This window comes from Cyphellophora europaea (assembly GCF_000365145.1).
Source record: "Cyphellophora europaea CBS 101466 unplaced genomic scaffold supercont1.6, whole genome shotgun sequence".
Taxonomy (NCBI): domain Eukaryota; kingdom Fungi; phylum Ascomycota; class Eurotiomycetes; order Chaetothyriales; family Cyphellophoraceae; genus Cyphellophora; species Cyphellophora europaea.
In genome coordinates, this window is record NW_008481812.1 from 1257234 (window position 1) to 1283999 (window position 26766).

The 26766-nt window shown below is 54.5% G+C and overlaps 9 protein-coding genes across 9 annotated transcripts; 5 read left to right on the forward strand and 4 right to left on the reverse strand.

Moving 5' to 3' along the window:
- Positions 1-536: 536 nt before the first annotated feature.
- HMPREF1541_06695 (eukaryotic translation initiation factor 2 subunit gamma) lies at positions 537-2241 on the forward strand (the record flags this gene model as incomplete). Its single annotated transcript, XM_008721025.1, has 2 exons — positions 537-1063; positions 1224-2241. 2 exons carry the CDS (start codon positions 537-539, stop codon positions 2239-2241), a joined length of 1545 nt encoding a protein of 514 aa, XP_008719247.1.
- Positions 2242-2984: 743 nt separating this feature from the next.
- HMPREF1541_06696 (uncharacterized protein) lies at positions 2985-6248 on the reverse strand (the record flags this gene model as incomplete). The annotated part of the gene is made up of 2 exons (XM_008721026.1): positions 2985-3182; positions 3279-6248. The coding sequence occupies 2 exons, from the start codon at positions 6246-6248 to the stop codon at positions 2985-2987; spliced, it is 3168 nt and encodes a 1055-aa protein (XP_008719248.1).
- A 967-nt stretch (positions 6249-7215) lies between these two features.
- Positions 7216-10008, reverse strand: HMPREF1541_06697 (uncharacterized protein; the record flags this gene model as incomplete). The annotated part of the gene is made up of 3 exons (XM_008721027.1): positions 7216-9192; positions 9245-9707; positions 9758-10008. The coding sequence occupies 3 exons, from the start codon at positions 10006-10008 to the stop codon at positions 7216-7218; spliced, it is 2691 nt and encodes an 896-aa protein (XP_008719249.1).
- Positions 10009-11128: 1120 nt separating this feature from the next.
- Positions 11129-12520, reverse strand: HMPREF1541_06698 (uncharacterized protein; the record flags this gene model as incomplete). The annotated part of the gene is made up of 1 exon (XM_008721028.1): positions 11129-12520. The coding sequence occupies one exon, from the start codon at positions 12518-12520 to the stop codon at positions 11129-11131; it is 1392 nt and encodes a 463-aa protein (XP_008719250.1).
- Positions 12521-12851: 331 nt separating this feature from the next.
- Positions 12852-15335, forward strand: HMPREF1541_06699 (uncharacterized protein; the record flags this gene model as incomplete). Its single annotated transcript, XM_008721029.1, has 1 exon — positions 12852-15335. The coding sequence occupies one exon, from the start codon at positions 12852-12854 to the stop codon at positions 15333-15335; it is 2484 nt and encodes an 827-aa protein (XP_008719251.1).
- A 135-nt stretch (positions 15336-15470) lies between these two features.
- Positions 15471-15827, forward strand: HMPREF1541_06700 (uncharacterized protein; the record flags this gene model as incomplete). Its single annotated transcript, XM_008721030.1, has 3 exons — positions 15471-15554; positions 15619-15650; positions 15704-15827. The coding sequence occupies 3 exons, from the start codon at positions 15471-15473 to the stop codon at positions 15825-15827; spliced, it is 240 nt and encodes a 79-aa protein (XP_008719252.1).
- A 447-nt stretch (positions 15828-16274) lies between these two features.
- Positions 16275-16949, forward strand: HMPREF1541_06701 (uncharacterized protein; the record flags this gene model as incomplete). Its single annotated transcript, XM_008721031.1, has 1 exon — positions 16275-16949. One exon carries the CDS (start codon positions 16275-16277, stop codon positions 16947-16949), a length of 675 nt encoding a protein of 224 aa, XP_008719253.1.
- A 1919-nt stretch (positions 16950-18868) lies between these two features.
- HMPREF1541_06702 (uncharacterized protein) lies at positions 18869-22507 on the forward strand (the record flags this gene model as incomplete). The annotated part of the gene is made up of 1 exon (XM_008721032.1): positions 18869-22507. The coding sequence occupies one exon, from the start codon at positions 18869-18871 to the stop codon at positions 22505-22507; it is 3639 nt and encodes a 1212-aa protein (XP_008719254.1).
- A 1274-nt stretch (positions 22508-23781) lies between these two features.
- On the reverse strand, positions 23782-26691 carry HMPREF1541_06703 (uncharacterized protein; the record flags this gene model as incomplete). The annotated part of the gene is made up of 2 exons (XM_008721033.1): positions 23782-26373; positions 26422-26691. The coding sequence occupies 2 exons, from the start codon at positions 26689-26691 to the stop codon at positions 23782-23784; spliced, it is 2862 nt and encodes a 953-aa protein (XP_008719255.1).
- Positions 26692-26766: the final 75 nt, after the last annotated feature.

Consider the following 26766-nt stretch of genomic DNA (forward strand, 5'->3'; position numbering starts at 1 on the left):
ATTTGATTGACTTACCTGGCAAGCTCCTAACTGGCGAGGCCAAATGGTCTTATGTTACCTAGCACGGGGCTTGTCATCATTCTCTTCTCCTCACCGAAAGCATGATGGTGAGGGGAAGAACCGGCTTGGGAGCTAAGAGGCCGGATGTGAGAAGGCATACGAGCCAGCCGGAAGCGAAAGCTATTTCCCTCGTATCGGGGCCCTAGATTAGTAGAACTCGTGCTGAAGCTTTAATGGGGGAGTAAAGAGGTTGAGGGGGTCAGATGAAGTCGGATGAGGTCAGGTTTGGCACCGGCCGCAGCTGCACTGACGAGTCTTGGCGCGTGCCAAGAGTCATAAATGTTCGACCATGACTCCAGCCCGCAAAGAGAATTGCAGCCACAGCTTGAGACTACGCAACGCACCCACTCGCTGTCTCCAGACATCCACGAACTTGTCGTTGTATTGAGACGTCCTTCACACCCTCCACACTACTCTCGGCGATCCTCACCGTAGTCAACGCACACAAAAAGAAAACCCCCGCCCAGCGCCCCACCATGGCGACCAACGGCGACATGCCCAGCGACGACGAGTTCTCGCAACCCGGGACTCCCGAGGGAGAGCTCGTCGATGCCACAGAAATGGCCGAGGATACCAACCAACCTCTGAAGTCTTCCCTCAAAAAGGGCACCTCCGCCGCGGTCCCCGAGCCCGCCGTCACACGACCTCCCCTCCCCGAACAGCCCGACCCAAAGACCCTGGACGTCAGCGTGCTCACGCCCCTCACCCCCGAGATCATCGCGCGGCAGGCAACGATAAACATCGGTACCATCGGCCATGTGGCGCACGGCAAGTCCACAGTCGTCAAGGCCATCTCGGGCGTGCAGACTGTGCGATTCAAGAACGAGCTGGAACGAAACATCACCATCAAATTGGGTTATGCCAATGCGAAGGTCTATAAGTGTGACAACGAGGCCTGCCCCAGGCCTACATGCTATCGGTCCTACAAATCCGAGAAGGAGGTTGACCCGCCGTGCGAGCGGGAAGGATGCGGTGGCACATACCGCCTGCTTCGTCATGTCTCGTGAGTTACCCCCTCCTCAGTCTTTCCAGGCGTCAAATCAGCAAAGATACACTCGCAATATGCATCAGAGCGGTTGATTAGCCACATCGCTTTCGCGGATCAAACCACATTTGCCTTATTTGCCTTACCTCACTCCGACCTGCTGCTAACAGCCTTGTAGGTTCGTCGATTGCCCGGGCCACGATATTCTCATGAGTACCATGTTGTCAGGCGCCGCCGTTATGGACGCCGCCCTTCTCCTCATCGCAGGCAACGAATCATGCCCGCAGCCTCAAACCTCTGAGCATCTGGCCGCCATCGAAATCATGAAACTCAACCACATCATCATTCTGCAAAACAAAGTCGACTTGATGAAGGAAGACAACGCCCTTACTCACTACCAATCCATTCTCAAATTCATCAAAGGCACTGTCGCCGACGGGAGCCCCATCATTCCTATATCCGCCCAACTCAAATACAACATCGATGCGATAAACGAATATCTCGTCACCCGCATCCCCGTGCCGCCTCGAAACTTCTCCGCCGCCCCACACATGATCATCATCCGCTCTTTTGACGTCAACAAGCCCGGTGCCGAGATTGAGGACCTGAAAGGCGGCGTGGCCGGTGGTTCGATCCTGACTGGCGTACTGAAATTGGGTGATGAAATTGAGATCCGGCCAGGTATCATCTCGCGCTCGGAATCCGGTCAGACCATCTGCCGACCCATTCTTTCACGTATCGTGTCTCTCTTCGCTGAGCATAACGATCTCAAGTTTGCAGTACCAGGCGGCCTCATCGGTGTTGGTACCCGCGTCGACCCTACCCTCTGCCGTGCCGATCGTCTCGTCGGCCACGTGCTCGGCCTCAAAGGTCAGCTACCCGAGATCTACATTGAGATCGAGGTCAACTACTTCCTGCTGCGCCGCCTGCTGGGCGTCAAGACTGCCGACGGCAAGCAAGCTAAGGTGGCCAAGCTGGCCAAAAACGAGGTTCTCATGGTCAACATCGGCAGCACCGCCACAGGTGCCAAGGTCATGGGTGTTCGTGCTGATGCCGCCAAGCTGACTCTCACCACGCCCGCCTGCACCGCGGTTGGCGAGAAGATCGCCTTGAGCAGAAGAATCGAGAAGCACTGGCGGTTGATTGGCTGGGCAAACATTGTCGCGGGCAATACGGTTGAGCCCGAAATCTCTTGAGAGACGCGCTCAATACAGTGTGGTCGGAGGAGATGACATCGGAGACGTGGCAGGATCGAGCGGATCCGCACCGTGAAGCTGGGGAGGGAAGGGAAAGAGGGGGGACTGCCGCCAGCGCTGAACGGAGGAGACTGAAGCTGTGAGGCGGCCGCCATCGCGTTGCAATCCCGCAACAGCGCAATGTTGCGGAGGCGGGTAGCGGGCAGACGCACCAGCCAGCGAGCGAGAGGTCAGACGTGCTTACCCATGGAAGAGCGGAGGTCGCACCCACGACCACGCCGCACGACCAGCCAAGATCAATTCTTTTCTTTTTTGCGTATGCAAATGCATGAGAAAGCGTGAAGGAAATGTACGAAGCTCCGACCTTTTCTAAATGGGGCTCGCTAGCAATACGCGACAATGACCTGTATCTGGGGCTGGGGTTGGTCCGGCAGCGGATAGAGAAAGCACAGAATACCTTTCAAGAATTCCTTCAGTTAGGGTCACAGAATTGAAAGATCAAACATCGAATATCAAACATCAAACAATGCGGTCACAATTGCCACAATTGCCGTGTACACGCCTTCTTCCTGCGCAGTCAACAGCGATATATCATACGCAGCAGCAGCAGTAGTAGTATTGTCTTCGTCTTTCCGCCACCAAGCATCCCATGCGATCTATCCATGCGACCAGACCAGCACACCTTACATACCAGGCACGCGCACATGCTTTTCTCACCTCTGCCCACCTGACTGACGGATGTCTTACCGCTCGACCATCTCGAAGTCATCGCTGGCGTCCTCGTCAGCCTCGCCATCCTCTTCATCCCCATCCTCGTCCTCATCGCCCTCGTCATCACCGTCATCGTCATCCGGCACCTTCAGCCCGTAATCATCCTGGAACCAAGTGAGGTCATGGACCTCAGGCTTCCAGCCCACAGTCTCCAACCCCTTCTGAATACCCTGTAGTTGCACACGTTAGCATAGCTCTCTCTCTCTCTTCTTTCTCTCCGTCCACCATGAAAAACAGCCACTCCGGGCCGAAAAAGATCGACTTACCTCCGTCATGCCAACCGCACATGTAACCATGACATCCGCCTTTCCCGGCTTGAAGACCGGCATCACGACCTCGTCCATAACTGTCTTGACCTCGTCCACACTGACCTCACGCACCTTCCTGAGCAAAGTCTCATTATAGTCGCTGGGCAGGCCGCGCATGACCTCTTTGACAAAGGACGCTACGGCCGCCGACGCCAGGGTCTGCTGCTCGTTGGCCATGGCGACGACGATACTGCTGATGGCGCCTTCGAGCATGAGGTCGTCGAACTCGATGGTACCGTCGATGTGCTCCTGCACCACCTTGCATGAGGCCTCAAAGGCCTTGTACGCGTCGGGACTGCGGTATACGTCCAGGCTGACGAAGCCGGAGTCGATGTCGTAGGATGTGCTGACGCCGTAGGCGAGCCCGACGCCCCGTACGGCGACCCACAGCGGGCCTTCCACTGCGTTCAAGTAGGCTTGCGCAACCATGAGTGCGGGCAAACATTCGTCGTCCCAGGTGCTGGGACCACGGGCCACGGCGTAGAGGAAAGAGGAGTCGATGGTGGCCATGGGAACAACGTAGGCTAGTGCACCCGGATTCTGACCAGCAGCCGAGAGGCGATCGATGCGGCGACCCAGCGGAGCCAGGGGCTGAGTAGTGTCGAGCTTTGACAGAAACGGCTTCCATGCCTGCACGGGATCAGCCAGCTTGGTGAGGTCTGAGACAACCACGACCCGGAAGTTGGCGAATTGGCCGAGGAAGCTACGCAGATCCTCGAGCATGGAGGCCGTACGTTCTGGCTCGTTCTTCAGAAGCCACTTGAACCGCTTGAGGTACAAGGCTTTGACGAGAGTAGAGCGTGCGCGGCCGATTGAAGCGGGTGCGAGGTGGGTCATGATATGCACGGCGGCGAGCATGTCATTACCGTCACGTTTGGCATCGGGCACATCGGCAAGCAGGCGGGCATTGATAGCCTGGAGCCGCTTGTCTTCGAAGATGGATTGCCAGAAGAGCTCATTGATCCAGGCAATAGCGGTACTGTACTTTGAGATTTCGACCTGGAAGGTGATGCGAAGACATTCGACGTTGCCGAGGTTGGAGGCCGAGTCGATGGTGTAGCCGACAGTGTCCCGTTCGAGCTCCACAACGATCTGGTCGAAGGGGACGTTGTGGCCGTCACGCTGCACGTCGAGATTGGTGAAGGCCTCGAAATACACTGCAAGCAATGGCTTGAGCGCAACAGGAAGGTTCTCGGTGGAGATCATGAGATGTATGCGGGCAAAATTTGACTCGATGTGCTCGAAGTTGATGAACAGGGGGAAGTCCTCGCCACCGTCGTTTTCGATGATCTTCTGGTACTTGTTGTCCGGTCTGCCTACTTTCAAAGCCGGTCCAGCACGTGCTGAGCTGGTCTTAACGAAATGAATCGACTCGGTAGATGGGACTCTAAAGTGTGCCAGTAGCTCTGGAGGGATTTCTTTGTCGTTCTCCTTTTTGGCCTTTTCCAGCTCCTCGAATTTTCTCTTGAGACCCTCAGGCCCTAGTTCTTTCTTTCGTTTCTCGACTCGAGCAGCTTCGTCGTCGGTGAGCTTCTTCGACAACTTGGCGGACGGCACTCCCAGCAGTGAAACATAATGTGCTTTGGCAAAGTACTTGTTGATGAAGTCCTTCCACTGCTGCTCTGTCCAAGATTTCAAGCGCTCAAACTGATCTAATGATGCCATCTCTTCCAGAGTCGAGCCATCGCGTTTGCCAAACAGGTAGTCAGCGATGATATAGTCCGAGAAATGGGTCGGCTGAGATTCCGTGTTGAATTTGGTAGACCTTATTTGCCGGTCGATGCAGTCTCGCAGGAAAGACATATCCAATGGCTTCTTCATGGCTTCGTCAAGCACCTCGTGAAAGCGTTTCTCTACATCCTCGAGCACGTCGGTCTCGACTCCTGACATGCTGAAGTCAACCTCGGTCCTGGGCCGGCTATCCACAGTGAAGTAGATACTGCTAGCTAGTTGCTCTTTCTCCACAATGTTGTTGTCCAGAACGGCAGCAGGAGAGCCACAGAGGTAGAGCAGGACGACCGTCAGGGCACCCGACTGTACGATATCTGCAATGTCAGGCCCCAGAAATTTGATGTCGATCTGCCCAAAGTCCTCATCCTCCTCCGGGAATTCGACCCTTTTCACAACAGATTCTGTCAGAGGGGTGGCTTGCTTGGAGTCGATCCAAGGACGTGAGAATGGTTTGTCTGGAGGAGGGATATCATGGATGACAGATGTCTCAAAATCGTCGAGGATCTGCAGCAACTCCTTGTGATCGACCTCACCCATCAAAAGCAGACACAGATTCTTGGGCTGATACATCTCGCGATGAAATTCTCGGATGCGATCGGCGCTTAGCACTCGTAGTTGCTCCATCATACCTCCAGTCTCGTAGCGGAAACCAACACCCTCAGGATACATGAGGCGCTTACCGCGCAGTTCCATTAGCTCGGAGGCTGCGTTCTGAACACCCTGCATTTCGGAGTAGACTACACCGGCATCATTGCCTTGACCATCAATGTGGTAAACTTCGGTGATGCAACCGGCATCCGTCAAGGTTGGTACAATAAGATGATCAAGGTAGACCGGTAGTATTTGCGCAAAACCTGCCCATCCGGCCGTCTCTAGCGTGTAGGCCGTGTGGTCGGTGGCGGTCCAAGCATTCGTATTGGAGTACGCTCGAGTAGCTAGTTTGTCTAGGAAACCTTTGTACTTGTAGCTCTTGGATCCCATGAAGCACAAGTGCTCTAGAGTGTGAGGCGCGCCGCTGTCATCGTGTATCTCAGTTGCTAGTACGAAAAAGCCGTGTAGCTTGGGTCCCTCCTGGTCGACAACGACGACCCGCATGCCAGTTCGATCTGATTCATACTGCGTGACAGTATTTGGGGAGTAGGTAGAGTTAAACTTCTGAATTCGTCGAAAGCGCGGGTCGATTTGGATGGAACCCATGACTGCTTGCTGTTCTTGCTGTGCAATGACTGCTATGTGCCGCCAAAACTAAGATGGTGAGGACCGGTCAGTATATGGACTTCCAACGAACGCAGCAACGTCCGAGGTGGCAGGCTGGAGATGGAATGCAAGTAGGCAAACGGCTGCGGCGGAAATGATGGGCTGAAAGGATAAGATGTGTTTGTCGCCTCTCCTCCAAAGCCAGTGACTGAGTGTTTGAACCCGGAAGAGCCGATTTTCGGTTTGATGCTGGAGCGGCGCTCCGCTGGCGCAAAAGCAACTCACCTTTCCGTTCTCTGGAAACTGCTTTCAACCAAAGTATACCTCTAGACTCCAAGCATCAAGGGCAGAGCGCTCCGTCTCTTTTGCCTGCCTCCACCGTAATACCAACGCGAGAAGTGAGTTTGCCAGAATCGAGTGACAAAGGAAGGACGGCCCCGAACGGCTTGGCAAGACACAGGGTCGATCGCGAGGGGTTCTAGCCGGTGAGATGCAGTGATTGCAGAGTGAGTCTGCTGTACCTTGTAGACAGATCGAAGAATCTGCAGCGGCCTAGATTCGTCGCTTACCGCGTTGGTGGGATTTTTGGTGGCAGGCAGTGGCAGCCGAACGCTTGCTGCAGAATTGCCTGGTCTTGGCATCTTCCATCAACTTTGTTGCCCACATCGTCGCCTTGTGCATCGACCAGAGACAGAGTGACGGACACATTCTATTATTAGAGTAGATTATACAACGACGGCCTCTTGGTCATTCAATGGGGTCCGCCCATTTCATATCATAACCATCCATCCTGTACATTGCCGCAACTTTTCCTGGCCTCGTATCTCTTGTCAGATGCCGCACATTGTCCATGTTGCTACCATCTCCAGCTTTTGTCCGGTATCCAAACATGTTCTTCTTGCCGCTTGTGAAGTCTTCATCGACTCCATGAAAACTCGCCTCTAGAAGAAATGTACAGCCTACCTGTTCAGGGTACGCCGTTGTAGAGTTCTTGCAAGGCACTTTGCCCTTTCCTCAGCTTCCATGACTTTTGCTTCCTGTCTTTCTTAGCCTTCATCTCCGCCCAGCCTTCGTCGTCGTCGTCATCATCTTGAGCGAGTACCGACTTCCGACCCACTGGGCTCACAGACGGACGGGTGTTCGAAGTAGCCTTCAGGTCCATCTGGGACCAGGGTCGCACCGACGTGGATGTAAATGTGGACGCTCGCCTTGCCGAGCCTAGGTCCATGTCCTGGACGGTCGAAACAGGCCGATAACGTGACGCAAGCCCGACGTTGCTGCGCTCAGATGGGGCGATCGACGCAGCGTAGGTCCCATGTCCATGCTGGCCTCCAAGGTTCCACGACGCCATACTGGGCGTCAAGGTACTCATTGTCCTCCCGTTAAGATGTGGAGCAGAGTTCATCTGGATTGTGGGTGGCCGACCATTCATGCTAGGAGCCGGTTGATGAAAGTTCGGCTGCATCTCACCAGGTGTCATGCCTCCTGGCGACAAGTTCTGATTCCCCATCATTTGCTGCATTTGCTGCATCCACTGCATCTGCATCTGCATCATCTGGGTCATCTGCTGCGACATTTGAATTTGAGCATGATCTCCCGGTGTCATACCACCCATGCCTGGCATAGGAGGCATACCTGCCATCATTGGCATCATGCCCGGGCCAGCAGTTTGAGACCGTATCATACCAGGGTGCTGCATCGCAGGCGGCAGATCATAATTGCCTTGGGTATTCGGGCTGCCACGTCGCATAGCACGTGCCTTTTCCTCCCCAGCAATCACGCCCACCAGGCCCGCCGGGTGCACTGGATGTTGCGTTGAAGCGCCCGCCCCTTGCGGGACCTGCTGCGAATGCATGGCAAGCGATTCGCGGTGCATTGGGTTGACGACGCTGGCACCGTAGTACGGATCTTGCGGCAAATGTCGTGCAAAGACAGGCAGACTGCCGCGCTTGACCGATTCACCTGCTGCCGATGGCGCAACAGTGTTCGGCTGTGGCTGCTGTTGTTGAGCGAACGCTCGCAGGTTCGGGTTGGACGAGGACTGCATGAGTTGGGTGGGTGGTCGGTTTCGATTCGGGAAGCCATGTGCTGCCAGTATTCCTAGCGGGACATCCTCATCTTCGTCCTCTTCCTCGCCACTACTCTTCCCAGACTGCTGTGTACCAGTCGTCAGGTGTGAAATGCGGTTGTCGAGCGCGTTCGGGCTAGGACTGGCCCGTGGATCGAGTGTGGGGCCCAGGCTGCTGTTACGACCGGTGGTTTGTTCACCAGTGACTTTCATCATCTGTTGTCGGTACACCGTAAGGTGGGCTTCTTGCTTGTGCCTCTTCTTCGCCGCCAGTCTTTCTCTCTCCTCCTCTTCATCATCGTCATAGTTGATCTCGTCCTCCGAGTCGCTATCGCGAGAAGCCCCTAGTCTTCTATCCTCGTCTTGCCGTCGCTTGTACTGCTCAAATTGAGCAGGCGTCATGATCTTGTTGCTGGAAGGTAGCCTGTTGACGGTCGGCTTAGTCTCGGCCCATTGATTTGCTAGGTCCATACTCTCGAGCAGAGCTGGATCGACGTCTGCATCGGCGCTCTGGTAAGAGTCAATCGTTTCACTCTTCGTCAGTCGAGCATCCTCGCTTGTATTCGACAGCTCGTTGTTGAGCATATCACTTTCAGGGGGTAGAGGCTTCCGATTCGGACCTCGGGTTTTGTTGACCGTAAATGGGGCATGCGCAGGCACTGGGGGGCTGTTCTGCGTTATGGTCTTCGATGGTGAAGGAGATCTGATCAATCCCTCCCTCGAGTTATGCGAATTCCAGGAATAGGGCGATTCTTCGATAGTTTCGTACCGATTCGTAGAGATCGGCTTTGGGGCAGGAGCGCGGGTGGAGCGTTGTTGCGAGGTAGCAGGGAAGCTGTTCGGAGGGTAATCTGAGGAAGGAGATGCGGTGAGGTTCTTCAACAAGTCAGCTTTGAAACCTCGCCATGAGGATGACTAAGAAACTCACATTATGCTTAGACAGCCCCGGGCTGGAGTCACGGCTATGCATTCCAATCCCCTCAAACATGTTACCAAAGTCATTCAGCTCGCTGTTGTCAAGAGCAAGATCCGAGTCGAACAACCGTGGAGGTGTCGCGGTACTTGCGCTACTGGCTGTGGCGGCACGCCCTCTTTGCTCGTGAGGCACCTGGGGCAGATACGGCCCGCCCGGCGAATCTGCCGGAGATGAGGTTGGTGTATCTTTAGACTTCAACCCCATACCCAGGGAGAATGTCCGGGCGGAATTGCGCAGGAATCCGGGCCTCGCTGATGGTGGTGGAGGCGCGGGAATATCTTTATATTGAGCCTGTACATTCCGGTCTGAACGAGCATCGATCGACGAGGGATTCGTAGAAACACTCAACCGTGAGGATGAAGCGGCGCTGTCATAAGGGGCAGTTGAGACGGAATGCTCGGTCCCACCACTTCCACTATACGGCGTTAGGAATGGAGAAGTCATTATACGAGGTTGCGAACTTACCGGTTGGTTGCATCGGGACGCATGCCTGTAGACACACGGAACATGTTTTCATCATCGTGCTCGAAGCTATTCTTGGATTTGAGAGCAGACGACGAGCCTCCAATCGCTCGTGTCAAGGTGCCAGCCTCAAATGACTTGGTTTCTGGCCTCTCAATAACTCTAAATGAAGAGCCAACCGGTGAACTGGCCTCATCCAAGGCATTGCCTGAAGATTTCCTTCTTTGAAAGCCCTTTGGTAGCTTGATGGGCATGAAGCCGGTGTGTAGATTTGTTGGGACTGCGTTCGACGGTAGAGGTAGCGTCGAGTTTCGAGGCCCGAGTCAAGTATCAGGCCTATCAGGCTGGTAGGGAACGGGTGTTGATGGCGGGTGAACCGGTTCAAGAACGCATGGGGCGGTCCACGGGCAACTGCATACAAAGTGTCAACATTGACGAACGTGGCACAGGGATGTGGACTTTGCTCACGTTGGAGGGGTCGTGAATGCGTTGAGTGAGTTGGACAGCTTGACTCTTCAATAGAGGAGTTTCAGGTCCAAGTCGATGCTAGGAGGTGGCTGGTAACGATGATGTCCTCTATTCCTGGCTTCTTCAAAGTATCTAGGTCTGCCTAAAGTGCTGTGTTGTTGGGGGTTGGAAAGGAAAACGAGCGGTGTCCGAGCACGTCCGGGCCAGGAAAGACACCGTCAAAAGCGATGCAATGGTAGTCTATGACTTGAGAAACGAATGTTGTCAATGAAACCAGAGGTTGCGCAGTTTGGCACGAAGATGCTGCATTTGTCGCGGTGGTAGGAGAAGAGTTTCTTCGCCTCCTCCCCTGCCTGACCCTAAAGCCATACCCTGGCTCAGTCAGTCTCCGCTCCTTGTCTCTCGTCTGTGTGTCTTGGAAACGGGACAACAGGGGGCAGGGAGCGCCACTGGACGCTAGTGCCAGGCCTCTCCAATAAGCGACCACTGGCCCCTAGAACTCGCCTGAGTCAAGCTCATAATAGTGACTCGTGCTCGCATAAGTGCCGCCCGCATTCAAGGCCTACTTCATCACCAGCCGCCGTCCTAACCTCACATCTTAGGCACCATTTAAGCATCATTAAGCAGAATTCGTGCCCCCGCCCGCAATTCGGAATCTTCTTAACGGATTTGCATCCTCTCCACTCAGCCGTTTATGGTCTAAGACCTGCGCATTGTCCCGCGGTCGATCTCTCCAGCTGAGCTGGTTACCACAGGTTGCGCTCCGGTGCCCGGCCACGCATTTAGACGATTTCCGATCTCTCCAATCTCCCTTGTTTCCGCTTCCATCTACACCTTGGAACTATTGCACGTGGGATCGGTGCTTGGTTATGCCGGACTCAAATCTCCCGCTGCCGCCGATGCTCGTCAGTCACTGCGATTGATCTGGATCATCTTGTCTGCTCCGCCACTGAGGATCCCGAGCTCTCTGTCCCAGCCAAGAGCGAAGATCTGCGCGCCCGATGCGACCTCTGGGGCAGCTTTTCCGCCCAAACTCTCGCGCTGTAAAGTGTAGAGACTCTGCCCATGCACTCCATCCTGACCCTGCCTGGTATTTCGCAGATCCCATATTCGGCAAGTCCCGTCGTGACTTCCACTAGCCAAGGTATATCCGTTGCTCGGATCACCAGCTAGACGTACCACGGAATTCTTATGCCCTTTCAGTGTCATCGCCGTGACCGCCGAGGCTGAGGCTCGGGGATCCATAAGCTTGACATCCCGCCCAGCAGTCCCGGTAGCGACAAGATGCAACTCCGGCAGTTGATGAATGCAAAATAGCGCTTGGTTCGTTGTACGAGTGTCGACAATCGAGGACGAGGGAAGATGCCACGTTCGCATGGTTTGATCCCACGAGGCGGAATATGCCACCTCGGGATCGTTCGCATCAAAGACGACTCCGCTGACTTGCTGCGTATGGCCTTGGAGTATTGACAGCGGACCTCGTTGTGCAACCGACACCGCAGGGTTGAGTTTTCTTCTCTTTCCGTTTTCGCGAATCGTCTTGGGTATTAGCTCTTCCGACGCTGCGGGGCTTTCTGATGTCTTGGTCGACCAGTGGCCGATGGTATGATCGGCCGAAGCGGTCAGCAAGCGATGCGCATCTTTGTGTCTGCAGCTGGCCACCGAGTCTATGGACGAGGCATGTCCGTATAACTGCAGGCGTGGGGAGATGGAGGCCGACAATCCGTCCTCAGCCTCCTCGTATTTCCATAATCTTACGACCCGGTCGAAGCCAACGGACACGATCTGGGAAGCGGAGACAAACTTCGCATCCTTGATGAACGACGAGTGGCCTCCACCACCTTTGCCAGGTGATGTGGCAATGACATTTGAGGAAGTATTCCAAACACGCAGCAGTCCATCGTAACTGGCCGACAATATCCGAGACTGGCGCAGGCGGGATTTCTCTGATGGCAGTACGTCTAGCGCACTCACCCAGTCTTCATGCGGAAAAGAGGCAATATATTTCGGGATCTTCTGCGCAGGCGTGAACTCTGCATCGATGACTGTTTCTGAAGATATTCCGTGCTCAGAAAGAAACTGCTCAAGTGTTGTTCGTAGGTATGACCCATTGATAATGAAGTCAAACGGTACTGGCTGATCGTGCTCGAGGAGATTATTGACGAGGCTTGACAGGGCTAGGCGACGGAATGAGGTAGGGACCAATATAGGCGCAGAGTCTGGTAAACTGTAGCGTCCATCGGTTGTAGCGAGTCGGATCCTCACTTGGGTCGAGGAAGCAGACTCGGCGCCCGCCATGGTTGTGGATGCGGAGGTCAGCTCGAAGGTGGCGAGCGGAAAATTAGCTGAGGAGATACTTTGTAGCGCTGTCACCCAGTCATAGACCTTGCGACTGTCATCTAGGCACCTCAAAATGTATGCTGTAGATTGCGTAGTGAGTAACACTTCAGTTGCCGCAAAAAAGTGAGGCCCGCATTCGAAGAAAAAGAGTGGGCCTCCGGGTATGTTATCCGGTCTGCAACAGCCACCTCGAAGCCGCGGGCTCGTTCTAACGAGTGGACTCGACACTGAAGCCACTGCCGACCTATTTCCCACCAGGAACGCGTGCCTTCGGCGTGAACTGCTGCGCATGGCAGAACTTGCCTCTAGCCTGATCGGCCCAATTCGAGAGGGTACCTTTCCGGAGACAGCATCTGTCCTCTCTGCGGATATCACTTCTGGCGGAATACCTGAATTACTAGAATCGATCGCAAAGGCAAAAGACGAGCTCAGTGCAGAGATACGCGATGTCGGCAGACCGTATGCTGATGGTGTCGACCAGTGGATCACCCAAGCAAAGAAAGTGCAGGAAGATATTGCTCAGTGCAAACAAGATGCGCAGGAAATAGTTCAGGAGCATGTGCGCCTTGAACTACTGCGAAAAGAAGCGTCGGATGCTGCAAGCAAAGCCAGGTTGCTGGAGGATGAGATTCAGTTTACGAAAGACCTACAAACACAACTACACAACACTTCCAATGTCCACCAACAGATGCGTGCCATCGAGGATTCATTGTCCGAGGGTCATATTGTCGAGGCAGCCAAAGCCCTAAAAGACATAGATCAACATGTGTCCCGCATCACCGGCCCTCGAGTCAAGTCCATAATCAACGAGTACAAACAGGAGCTGCGGTCGAAAACGCGTACGAAACTAGAGCGAGACGTAACTTCCAGGGTTGCAGTCCAGTACGATGGCTCTGAAGGGCTGCTGTCGGTAGAAGACACCGATGTGCCAACCTCGAACAACGCTTCATTGGTAGAAGCACTCGATGAACTTGACGCTGCCGACGCCGTGCTCGAAACTATTGCAGACAAACTCGAAACATTCGTGCTCCGCGTTCTATCGATCAAGTCCATCAGGCACTTGTCGGCGTACTATGTCCAAGGAGGCAGTTTCAAAATCATCTTAGGGAACAAACGACCTGAGATCCCACAAATCCTGAGCTTCAGCAAAGATATTGTGGTATTCTTACATGCATCACTGCCTGAAAAGGTGTTTTCACACATAGCAAACGCGCTTGCTCCTCGCTTCATGTCTGCATTAGTCACAGATTGGTTGACGCCTGCGATTCCCATGGATTTGAACGACTTGACAGATCTGGACTCACTGGGTATGGATGTAGCCGGCCTGGCGGAAGTATTAGACACACACAGATGGCCCAAGGCCAGTGACCTCAGGCAGTGGACACAACATGCTCCCCGAATGTGGATCGCCAAGCGGAAATCCGAGGCTTTAGATGCCGTCAGGAAGGCGTTTGCGCTCTCGCAGGGGTCACTGCATCAAGTTGAGAGAGTTGAGCGCCAAAAGGCAAGCACGCTGGACACAGCCGCGCCCTCCAAACAGACCGTTGAGGAACCATCCGACGACTGGAACACATCGTGGGACGAAGCTGAGAAGACAGGAGCTGAGTCATCACAGCAGACCGAAGGCGACGAGGACACGAGTGGCTGGGGCTTCGATGATGAAATGGACGAGAGTCAGCAAAAGAATACGACCACCAATGGGCAGGACAAGACAGACGACGGCGAAGATGCCGATGTAGAAGCATGGGGTTGGGGCGACGATGACAACGAAGCGAAACCTGCTAATGAGGCCAAGTCGTCCCCAGATACTATTAACGGCGACCGACCGGAGCCTGCTGCTTCACAAGAACTGGTCTTAACCGAGCTGTACAGCATCACGGACATACCCGATCATCTCCTTGAACGTATTGGCAAGGACATTCAAGATGGCGTCACGCTACAAGGAGAGAACCATGCGAGTCTGAGAGGTGTCCCTGCTTCATCTGGGCTATTGGCATTGCCAGCGCTCTCCGTCGCCATGTTCCGAGCGACGGCTCCTACCTACTACGCCAAGAACGCGAGCTTAGGGAACATGAATCTCTATAATGACGCGCTGTACATCGCCGATAAGCTTCGCAGTATGCCCGAGCCAGCCGGCATGAAAGACATCGAGGCCGAGTGTACCGCCATGGAGAAGTTTGCTCGGTCGGCGTATGCTCGAGAAATGGATACCCAGAGAACAATTCTAGGTGACCTGCTAGATGGCGTTCAAGGATTCACAATCCCGTACGCGGAGCAGATCGAGGACGCAATAGCTTCGACGAGCGATCGTCTGAGACAGGTGCATGCTGAATGGTCACCGGTTTTGTCTACCTCGGCCCTACTGCAATCGACAGGAGCGCTACTGTCAAGTGTTCTTAGCAAGGTCATTACCGATATTGAAGAGATGGACGACATCTCTGAAGCTCAGTCCCAACGGCTTGGCAACTTCTGCGCACAACTTGCAAAGCTGGAAGACCTGTTCATCACAAGATCGCCTGAGGACAGCCAGTCAGATCAAGAAGCCGTACCTATGGTGGCAGTGTATTGTCCAAATTGGTTGAGGTTTCAATACTTGATCAACATCCTGGAATCCAATCTGCAGGATATCAAGTACCTCTGGACTGAGGGAGAGTTGAGTCTCGAGTTCTCGCAGGAGGAAGTGGTGGACCTTGTCAAGGCGCTGTTTGCAGAGTCTAGCCATAGACGGAGCGCCATTGCTGCTATACGTGGACACAGAGGCAGTGGCTTGTAGATAGTGCTACATAGGGAGATGTGCCAGTGACCTTGGGGGAATCCAAGATGGCGCCAAGCTTTCCGTTCCATCACCATCCATCTCCCAGGACTTGGGCTATCTCCTTCCTTCTCTCTTCAGACTAAAGTGAACATAATGGTCGCGCGACTTTCTGGGCTGCAGCGAGAAGTCCTTAAGCTCTATCGACGATGCTTGCGGGAGGCTAACAAGAAGCCTGAGGTAAATACATTCGCTGGCTCGTTTGCCTTGATTCTCCGCAAAATGGCTAACCTGGCCTCAACAGCACTCTCGGGCCAATTTCAAGGCCGCCGCACGGTATGACTTACGCAACTCGTCTCCTCCGAGTCCCATTCGCCTAACAGTTTCAGGCGTGAATTCCGCAAGGCCTCGTCGATCGACAGGAAGGACTTCTCAGCCGTCGAAACATTGCTCCGCATGGGCCACAGGAAGCTCGAGCTCTACTCGGCGCCCGGCGTTACCGATATCCATTGAGCACACAGACTTGCGCGGCTATCTCCGTCTGTGCTTTGATGCACGCAACAAGATCTAGATGGTGCCTTGCCTCTGCAAAGTATCATCTGCAGTGAAGTCGACCAGTCACTGGGTAGGACTCTCGCCAGGCAAACGTCTTCCTGCGTTTTCATTGGCTCGGAGGTGGGTTTCGCCGCTTCCGGGGCATCGAAGTGGCGCGAGAGGCGTGGAAGGCTCCAGAGCATTCGTGTACTCGAGCGATGGTTCTAGCACATATATCACCAATCGACAATTGCTCAGCAATTCGAAGGTGCCAGAGCATGTCAGCACATTCGAATCATAATGGCGTCTCGCTATAAAGGCGCGATCGGCGCTGCACTTTCATCAACTCGTCATCAAATGCAATCGACTGTACCTCGCACTCAGTTCACTCGCATCATCAAACCAACCACCACAAACACCAGAAAGATGTCTCTCCTATTCCCACGCTTCGCCTACGCCCCAGCCATGCGCTGCGGTCCCGCTCGCCACCACGAAGTCGCTCCTCTCTGGAACCTCTTCGACGACACTCTGCATGAGTTGCAGCGTGCCAGCCGTCAGTCCAGTCCGCGCCAGTGGAATCCCCGCTTCGATGTGAAGGAGACCAAGGAAGCCTACTCACTCGAGGGTGAACTCCCTGGTGTTGACCAGAAGGACATCAACATCGAGTTTGTGGATGAGCATACCATCACCATCAAGGGCCGCCACGAACAGACCACTGAACGCGGTCAGCGCCCATCCTCTACCGCCGCTCTGGAGGAAACTCCCGCTACCCCCACCTCAGAGACCAGCGAAAAGTCTTCTCTTCATCACGCCACTGTCGAGGATGATGTTGAAGAGCCGGCCAACTCATCCGCCGTCGCCAATACCGAGGCCGCCCCCGAGCAGGAAGTCAGCCAGACCCAAGCACAGCCTGAGCCTCAGAAGACCACCGACAGCCAGTACTGGTACCGTGAACGCTCAGTCGGCTCCTTCTCGCGCAGCTTCAGCTTCGCTAGCCGGGTCAACCAGGACGCGGTCAAGGCCAGCCTGAAGAACGGTGTGCTGAGCATCGTGGTGCCAAAGGCCGCTGCGCCTGAGAGCAGACGCATCAACATCGAGTAAACTGGTTACTGAATTGGAGGACCTCAACTTGTATCACCAGCGCAGGAGTCTCATTATCTTGCATGGGCATAGCGCGGCGCAAGGAACTACACGCATATTACGTTAAATGATCAATGTGGCTGGGATGGCAAGGAAAGCAAGTTTGAATAATGCACGCTCCGCTTGCAGCGTACCAACGTGGGGTAGTCCACTCCCACAGTTTGTAGTAATAATACTCGAGCGTCGCCACTTCAAAGCATCAAGCAAAATGACACAACTCGTCTCTTTATCTTTTTCCACAGTAGTGAAATTGCCTTCATATTCGTAATCTTGTGGTCGTACAACCATCGCAGGCTCCGTAGTAGTGATCTTGTCGTCCCGGTAACAAAAAGTGTACTCGTACGTAAAACCGGGACAGCGCTCTGTAACACGCTGTAGCGGCGGAAGCCCGCTTGGTGTGACTAGGCGGAGTATGCGGTTCTGGTACGGAGTACTGTACGTACACACGGCAAGGTAAAGCATGCATCCAGCCACTTAGTTTCCTTACACTTCGGAGCAGATGAGGGGAGGTCGTTGGGTAGAGATTTGTTTCCTGAGTAAGTTAGTTGACCGCGGGTGCAGGGAGCAGACATAGACGAGAAGTCGGCTCGCATGGTAGCACGGATCATCCATGGCGGTGAGCATGACTCTACTCCATATTGCCGCGAGCACCGATAGTGCGTGTTTTCACCTGAAAGAACATGGTGAAAGTCGGCTCGACGCAGTAGGACTTAGAAGGGCGGCTACAGTCTTTAGCATCGGACTGTCCGCCTGAAGTGTACTCCGTCAGCTCGTGCCTTGATCAACGAACTGGCAGAAATCTGCAACGGGCGAGATGGCGTCGGGAGGACGATTCTTCGGGGGTGATCCCGGGCACGAAATCTACAGTACGGAACCACAGAACCTGGCCCAGCCTTCTTTATCGTCATCCCGCAACGGAGCTCGGTCTCAAGAACTGGTAAGCATTAGTATTCTGTACACTTGTAGCTGTCAACTGCTCGTTTACTGCCACGTCTGTGTAGTCTGTGTAGTCTGTGCATCACCAGTGCAGTTCTCCGACTTCCAACAAGTCCAATGTCGATCGACACGCAATCATGATGGAACAAGCGTACGCCTGCGCCACATCGTGCACGACCCTGATGAACTCTCCGTGCTCGTCTCTCCCCTACCACTGGCCAGCCGGCTCAGGTTTTCCGCTGCTGCCCCTCACTCTGTGCCGCATCAGCCACCGCTAAGGATGTATTTCTGGCCGGCACCCATGAGACATTGCCAATCACCACTACCGGCCTTGCTTTAGCGACCATTTAGCTGCATCGCCCAAATTTCCCGATAAGTGAGAAAAGCCACTCAAAGCAGCATCCCCGTCGCCATGAGAACCAGCGTGGGCTCCAAGTCTGGAGAAGCTACCGGTCGGCTGCCTTGTTTACTGCCCTGCCACCATCACTAGCTGCCGCTTGGTCGCGCTTGCTCATGCATGATCGAGATGGCAAAGCTGCGTCTCATGTTCCTGTGAACCAGGATGAGCTTGGACTCGACCCCCATCAATTTGCGACCGAGCCGACCACCTTCACGGCCTCGTCACCAAGTTTCATCTTTCTTCCATCACTTCTCAAACTCATTCTTTCCGTTTGCTCGAGGGACAAGTACTTGACACCCAGTTGTTCACTTTGCCAGTGCACAGCCGATACTTCCAAGACCGTCTTCGCCCCCGCGAGCACAGCACATGTCAATCTGGGGTCCACTCTAAGGCCACTCACTCCCCGCCACTTCTCTCAGTTGTCTGAAGCCTCTCTGGTTTCGATTCTGCCTCAAACGTCGACATGTTCAATGCATAGCCCATAGCTCGGTCACCGACGTCTCAGATACAAACAAGACTGCGGCCTGCAGTGTCGTCCAGCATCATGTTGAGCCGTCGCAAGTCAGGCTTTCAGGCCGATTCCGCCCCCACCGACGCGGACGTGGCACCTTCACGGCCCCGGAACAGGTTGTCCAAGCCTCCCAGTATGCACCACAATCTCAAGTCTGCCAGCAATCCTTCCTTGCAGGATCCTGAGCAACGGAAAAAGACTGCCAGTGCGGAGAGCCTCACAACGGATGACCAGGCAGTAAAAATAGCACCCAGTGTGGGGAAGCATGAAAGTGCAGGGAGTGTCTCTGAGATCGTCAGCAGATTCGAGGCAGGCCACCAATCCCAGGCGCCTAACAACTCGTCTCAGCTCTCACTCCTCTCCATCTTAAACAAAAGGAATTCGCTAAAGGCATCTACACCCTTGAATTCGCTAGTCAGCACCAGACGTCCGAGTCTGAAGACCACAAACAGTAAAGACCGCCTCTCTGTTCTCAAGAACGACTCAAGGACCAGTCTATCGCCTAGCCCTTCTGTCGACGATAGTACCGACAAGCGCAACTTCTCTCGCCGCTCGTCGTATGTCCCTGGTGTAGCTACGCGAAAAGGCAGCTTCGTCGGAGCTATCAAGGAGGAAAAGGAGCCCAGCAAGTCCATGGAGAAGCATCTAGCATTGCCGGCCAAGCCCATTCAAGATGATGCCCGGTCGTTCGACGAGGGCGATGATGAAGATTGGTTCCCTCCTCCTCAAGTCGCTCGTGCCGAGACGCCGCAAAGTCTAGATTATACTCACCTCGGCGGCTTAAGTCTCGGTTCGTTGCAGGTCGTTAACGGCAGGGCCTCACCGACTCCCAGCAACATGTCGAAGCAGCTCCTTATGCGTCGACCAATGACTAGAGACACATCCAGCGACTACGGCGACGTGGAAGGTGGCGACCAGCGTAGCAGAGGATTTCTGAACGGCGACTCCGTCTATTCAACCAGAAATCGTTATCGCGATTTCAGTTGGCAGAGCAACGGCTCTTCCAGACTTCACGATGAAGTACCTCCCATCCCTGGTGCTTCAGACCCCACCACCTTCCTGGCTTCCGAGTATATGGCAGAGCTTCCGCGAAACCCTTATGCTGCACGTCAAATGAGCTTCGCCCAGAGAGAGGAGGCATTTGATGTCGCTCGGTCTACATCGCTCAAGAAATCAGCTTCCACAGGGAGCATGCGCAGCTACGAGTCCCTTGCAGCAGGAAGCAACAGGTCGAGCTCTCCAGTGCCCTCGATTCGGTCTGATAGCGGATCCGTTCTGCGAACAACCACCAAGCGCACTGAGATGGAAGACGAGCTCTTTGAGGACGAAGCTCTAGGACCATCGCCAACGAATGACCGAGAAACCCCAGAATCCTGGCACTCATGGAACCCACCCACCGATCCTCGCAATCAAAGCAATCAAGGCTTCGAGTCTGCCCTTGAATACTCTCGAGTTGAAGATGTGGATGATGGTTCTCACCGCAGTCAGAGCATCGATATTGTTATCAAAGATGCCCAGGACACCGTTAGCACGTCGGTTGAGGTGCGAACCACGTTGCTGACTCCAGCGTCCATAGCAGATCTTCGCACGTCGGAGAACAATGGCTTCGAGTCTGCTCTTGAGTTCCAATCCCCGGTTCAACTTGAGCCACTCACGGAGCCACGCACGGAGCCGGATCACGCCAACTTACACTTGTTGGAGCCTCACAAATTCTTTGGCAAATCTGACTCTGGCTACTCCTCGAATGTATCGCTGAGATCCGTGTCTGGAGATAAGGCGACGGCAAGGGTGTCCATGGAAGCCGATCGACGCAGTCTTGTTGAGAAAGTCTTCAAGCCTATCCTGAAGTCTCGTAAGACTGCTCCGATAGTGCCGACTTTCGAGAACATTCGACCTCCCGCAGTCAGTGCCAGGTCGTCTACCATAAGTGCACCCATCGTGAGCTCTGCAGAGAATGAGCATCCCAAGAAGGCCAAGAAATTGACCAAGCGTCTGCCATTGTTAAGGCAGAAGCAACCCATCATCTTGCAGACCATCCAGAGCATCGACGATCTGACAATCCCGCCTGTGCCAGCCGAGGCCACCGCCAATTTGAAGATTCGGTCTCAAGAGGTACCGGAGCTGGAGTCGACGTACAAGTCGATGAACCATTCCCGTAACCGCAACAGCGTCTCGACATTGGGTATCGAGGAGTTCCTGGAGGTACAGGAAATTCGATTTCCTTCTCCTGAACCAGAAAGACCAAAACAGGAGCGCAGACGTTCATGGTTCGGTCGAGTAAAAGAGGACAAGCCATTGCTACCAAGCAAGCGAAACAGCAAGAGGAACAGCCGCGATATCAGCGGCATAAGTGAAGTGCATGCCATGGCTATCATTAATGGGCTAGACGCCGGAGTCTCTAGTATTGGAGGAACTCCATATGATGCCATCCCAAGCCGCAGAAACTCACAGCTTCAGCAGCGGCAGTCATCTCAGACGCAACGACCTAACAAGCTCAGGCACAGGTCCATGATGGATGCAGAGACGGCAGCTCGGTTTGCTCGGCAAAAGAGTGCATCTATCAGAGAGCGTGATGCCTGGAAGTCAAGGGCTTCTTCATTCGACGGTCGGGAATATGCCACACGGGCATACCGTCCCAATCTGGTTCTAAACATGCCACCCATGCCTATCAAGCCACTTTTGCAGAACCCGCATCATGTCTACACGCCTGCTCCGACAGCTGCACCTCCACCGCCTCCGACGCTTGACAGACTTTCGGCTCCCGAGAGAGCACCGCCGCCACCCCCTCACTCTCCTCGGCCATCAGAGGTTAATCACTACGACTTCGAGAAATATGGAAACGATGATACTGCTCCAGCACCTCCTCCCCACTCCCCACGTCCAACAGAAGTGAACCGTCAGGACTACTTCGCTGAGCCAGAGGAATATGACAACGATGCACCTGCGCCTCCACCACCCTCGCACTCTCCTCGTCCCATGGACGTTTCAGACAACGGTTGGGCTTCTCAAGCTGCAACTTGGGCTGCTCACCGACAACAGGCCGCAGATCACTATTCGCCCATTGAAGACGAGGGTGACGTCTATCCGACCATTCCACTTCGTGGCAAAGCCCTGTACCATCCGAACACTAGTAGCACGAGCTTGGACTTTGACTCTCATCGTTGCAGCTCCCCTCGTCACCACAAGCACACGTCCTTCAACGAAGACGACTATCAACGGCAGCCTCGGGGGCGCACGCCGAGCTTCGAGCAGCCAAGATACTATGATCGTGGGGCCGCGCTACGAAGTCACCCTAACACGCCCGCACGCTTGAGAGGTGCCAGTCCGACGCCGCAGAGTCGCTCGCGAAGCCGGTCGCCCGCTCATTCGCGTGACAATTCGCGTAGCACTTCTGAGCGCAACTCGAGGTCCAGGTCGAGGGATCAACCTTCCCAACCGGGCCTGGCCCCGTTCGTGGACAAGGCACCGAGGCTACCGAGCCCAGCATTCGGACGCTTCAGTGGTGGCTTGGGATTTGGATTCGACAGGGAATTCGGTGGATTAGGTGGAAGTGCAGGGACAAGAGATGGCAGCGAAAACAACAAAGGCGGGTACAAGAGCTTGGACGTCAGGTTCGCGCATGGACTAGATCTGGGCGACGTGCCTGTTAGTATGGTGGGCATTCGAGGCTGATATTGTGGAGGAGACAGTGCAGCCCAGGTTACAAGAGGTATTCAGAAGCGAGGATATCTTGATACGACCAATATGGGAGAATGGTGAAAAAGACATTCGGCTCTCCAGGGGATAGATTCAGAATGTGACGACCGAGACCAAGAAGGTCCTGACGAGATGGAATGAGGTTATCGGATTGGATTGGATTGGATTCACAGCACATGCAACACTACATATTCACGCAGCGCACACGAAACACTCCCCGCCAACGGTCTGGATTTTGGTTCGGTACCAACGAGCGGGACATGAGATGGGAAATTGGGAACAGGCATGATGATACCCCCCGGCTTGGAGGTTTTTCGAATAAATGGCACGAAAAGGTACTGACTGGTAATCAAATGAACATTTGCGAACTACTGCCAAGCAGAATCCCTCTCTGTCTCGTGCGTGCGCTCACTATCGTACCGTCAGTCTTGTGTTGGCGGTTTTGCATCCACGTGTATGTGTATATATCTATGTATATGTATGTGGGGGCGACTTCAAGGTGGATAAATATATACACCCGTGTAGAAGTACAACGCAACACCCCCTCCCCCCCCTTCCTCCCCCCGGTGCCACGCAACTCAAGTTCGCACGTGCAACATCCACCCACGCATACACGCGTCTATTATTCGTGATTTGTTCCCCCCCATCTATGTTTCTATGTATCGACCTCCCGCCATCCCGGAAGCTACGGTACGATGCCCCCCCCCTTTACCTGCCTTCTCTTGCATTTTAAAGGGGGGGAGGAATACCCGTGCGGCGGGCGCGTGAGGGTCTCGCCGAGCTCAGTCATGCCATGCTCTGCTAGGAGGGAGTGTGGCAGGCAGGCAGGTAGGCGAGCAGTTGAGGCAATGAGGACGACATTGGACGAGTGACAAAAGTATGCAGAGAATGGTACCAAACTAGCAAGAATAATACAATTTCCCGCATGTCGCTGGCTAACTAAGTGTTACAGAAAGGAGGCAAGGTTACCTAGGTAGGTAAGCAGAGAGCCCGAATGCTGTACGAGGCAACCCCTTAGCAACCCCCGGTCGGGCTCTAGCATCAGCTTAGACGTATGGACGAACCCGACTTACTCATCCATCCATTCATCGACGGTTAGAACTAGAAAGCCAATCCTGAAGCATCTGATCTAGGCTCGGAGCAAGCAAGATGTGAGCGGGTCCGCCTCCTCGCCTCAATATCCTCCCCTTCTCCACGCTCTCTTTTTGATAGCTTCCCAACACCACTCAAACCGGGTTTTATTTCTGTCATCAAAAGTCATCATCCATCTTGCCATCACTCAACGTGACGCCCGGTACCGCTTGCCCTTGTTGCTGTTCCTCTTCCTCCCCACGCCTCAAGCTGCCTCTTCCCCTCTCAGGTCGCTTCCCGCTCCCTGCCGTACTCCTCTTCAAGCTACCCACCTTGGCATTTTGCCCAAAAGCACCTTGGTTAGCCTCCCTGGCCTTCTCTGATGTCGCCGTTCCGGGCGGCGTGACATCACTGACGGGGCTGTCATCCTCCGTTGGCGGTGGGATGTGAGGCCCAGGCCCTCCGCCCGAGAAAGCTCCCGGCATGCGAGACCCGAACGTGTCTTCGGGGGAATGCATCACGCTGCCGAAGCCACCGTTGGTACTCGTTGCCGCTGCCGACGGGTCACCCTGTGACTGGGACGATGGTTGCGCTTGCGTGATGGCCGCGAGTTTGTTGTGCGCATCCGTCCTGCTGTGCACGGGACTATTCTCATGACTTCCCGGGACTTCGAGGCTGGTACGTTTGTTCGGCGGTCCACCACCCAAGCTCACGCGGTGGGTCGTCTGATCTGGCCGTGGGCTCGCGACAACGGGAAAGCGGCCAGCGCCTAAGCTGCCATCTGTGGACTTGTCTCTCCTGTGGCGGTTTGCTGGTGCCGGCGAACGATCGCGGCGCGCTTCGGTGATGGCCTTCTGCCGTGCCTCCATATTGGCACGACGATTGCTTTCGTCGGGTGCGTTAACATTTGATACGGCGCGGGTTCGTCCTCCAATGCTGTTGCTGGCGCTCAGCGTCGACGACTGTCGCTTCAACTCCCCAAAAATCGCTTCCTTGTGCTCGAAGAGATCGCGAATGAGGCGGTAGGCGTGGCGGTCTTCGAGGGTCAGCGTGTTCTCGGTGCGAGGCCGTAATATACAGGGTGCTAGGCTGTGTGCTAGCTCCGCAATATAGGACTCATCCGCGGAAGTCAGGTCAATCAAGCGTGTGAAGTGCGTTGTGATGGCATCGAGGGTGGCAATATTATTGAGGCGGAGCTGTCCGAGGGTCGATTGCAGGACTTTGATCCGGGGCGCGGAGTCGACTGCTTCATTGGAGATCGGATTCGGAGTGGCATCTTGGGTTGTGGCATAGATGGTCTTGATGATTTCGTACACTTGCGAGCTCACAAGCGAGTCAGGGAGTTCGAGAAGGTACAATTTCAGGACGGAAGCGACAATAGGGATTTCGTAGCGTTCAAGGATTTCGCGAGGTATTTTGGCAGAGGTGTTGAGTTGGCTGCGGAGATGGTGGGTGGCGGCAAGCGGGACGTCAACTAGCCATATGGACCGTCGAGCTTCGTCACCTTCGAGGTCCGGGTAATGGTTGTCGAGGAAGGTGAGAATGGATGTGACGAGGACAGGGACGCGTTTGCGGTCAGCACGGGCGCGGGCTTCCAGATCTACGCCGAATATCTGATCGTCGACACTGCCGTAGTAGTTCTCGTAGGGTGTCGGGCGAGGCACGAAGGCGCCTATTCGATAGTTCTCGAGGAAGTAGCGGAGGTCGCTGAGAGGGTTGATGGTCTCTTGATAGAGCACCATATTATCGACTTGAGATTGAAAGGCGGGGATGCTGTTGCTTATAGCGCCTGAGAAGTCAAGGATCACTGACTTGATGGCTTTCAGACGGTCGGTCTCGCAACGTTCAAGGAATCTCAAGTGGTCCATCATCGATTCCTCCAGATTGCAGCGTAGTAGATCCAGTCTTCGTACAGCGACCTTGTACTTCTCGTCCGACTCTTTAGCTTCTCTCCTCAGCCTCTCAGCTGGCGTCTCATTAGGGTAGGGATTGTTGAGAGGATTCCAGGACTGCAGGGTCTCTGCGATATTTGTTACCGTAGGCGAGTCGATACTGCCTGTTTCTGAAGCAGCGGAGCCGACCCGTCCCAACGGCTTCTTTCTCTCCGGGATGCCAGTGATCTGGAATACTCTGCTTTTCCACTGATACTTCATTCGCGAGCTGTTCGCGAAAGTGTTGCCGACATTGCCAACCAGTCTCAAGAATCCCCTTTCCACCAGATCTTGGCCCATTTTTTCAGCGTAGCCAACGCTTGATGCACCAAGACGCTTCTGGAGAAAGTCCACGATATCTGTACCAGATGATACGTTTTGATAGATTCCCAGAATTGGGACCTTGAACTCCCCCATCGGAATCTCATTCAGAGCTTTCGTAAAGACTTCCTTTAGTCTCTCTGACGTGAAAGTCTCATCACCGATCTCGACCAGTAAATTGTCGTCATCCTCGGGCAGCACGATCTTCGGCGGAGGACTTTGCTTCGGGCTTGATATCTCCTTCTCGGGCTCTTTAAACGCGAGCTTGTTCTCTTCTTCCAAATCCTCCACTAGCCTGCACCTGTTGAAGTAGTGACTTCGCAGCTTTCTGACCGTGTCCGCTTGTTGGTCATGCGCCTTAATCTTGGCCTGCAAATCGTCTTGGGAATTCTGTATTCGTAGGGCGTGCGCATCACACCATCTGCCAAAGGGATAGACAACGAGCTCGCGGATGCTGGAGGAGATCTTCATGTGGTTCTTGGCCGCCTCGACCATCTCGCCGCGAACGCCTTCGTATGCCTGTAGAAGTCAGTGAGCTTGCTGGCGGTAGGGAAACGACAACCCCACCTTTTTGACGCTCGCGCCATCGTCTCTTGCAAAGCCGCCGGTCATGCGGTCAATAGTTGGCGCAATATCTTCTAGCCGCTCAGCGTACAGTTCTTCCGCCTCCGCGCGCATGGTTGCGACAGTGAGCACTTGTTGGTTTTCGATTACACCCTGCTGTAGCTTCTGGAACAGGATGCCTAGTCCGCCTGCATAGTCTGCGGACCAGAAAGATTCGGCGAAGCCAGCCGCTTTGGGCCGCTTCGCTACCGCTTTCGACGCTTCCCCCGCCATGCTGTATGTCTCAAGATATCAAAAGGTATTTCAGAACCGCGTTCCGCAGATCAGCGTCGGTAGGTAACAGATCAA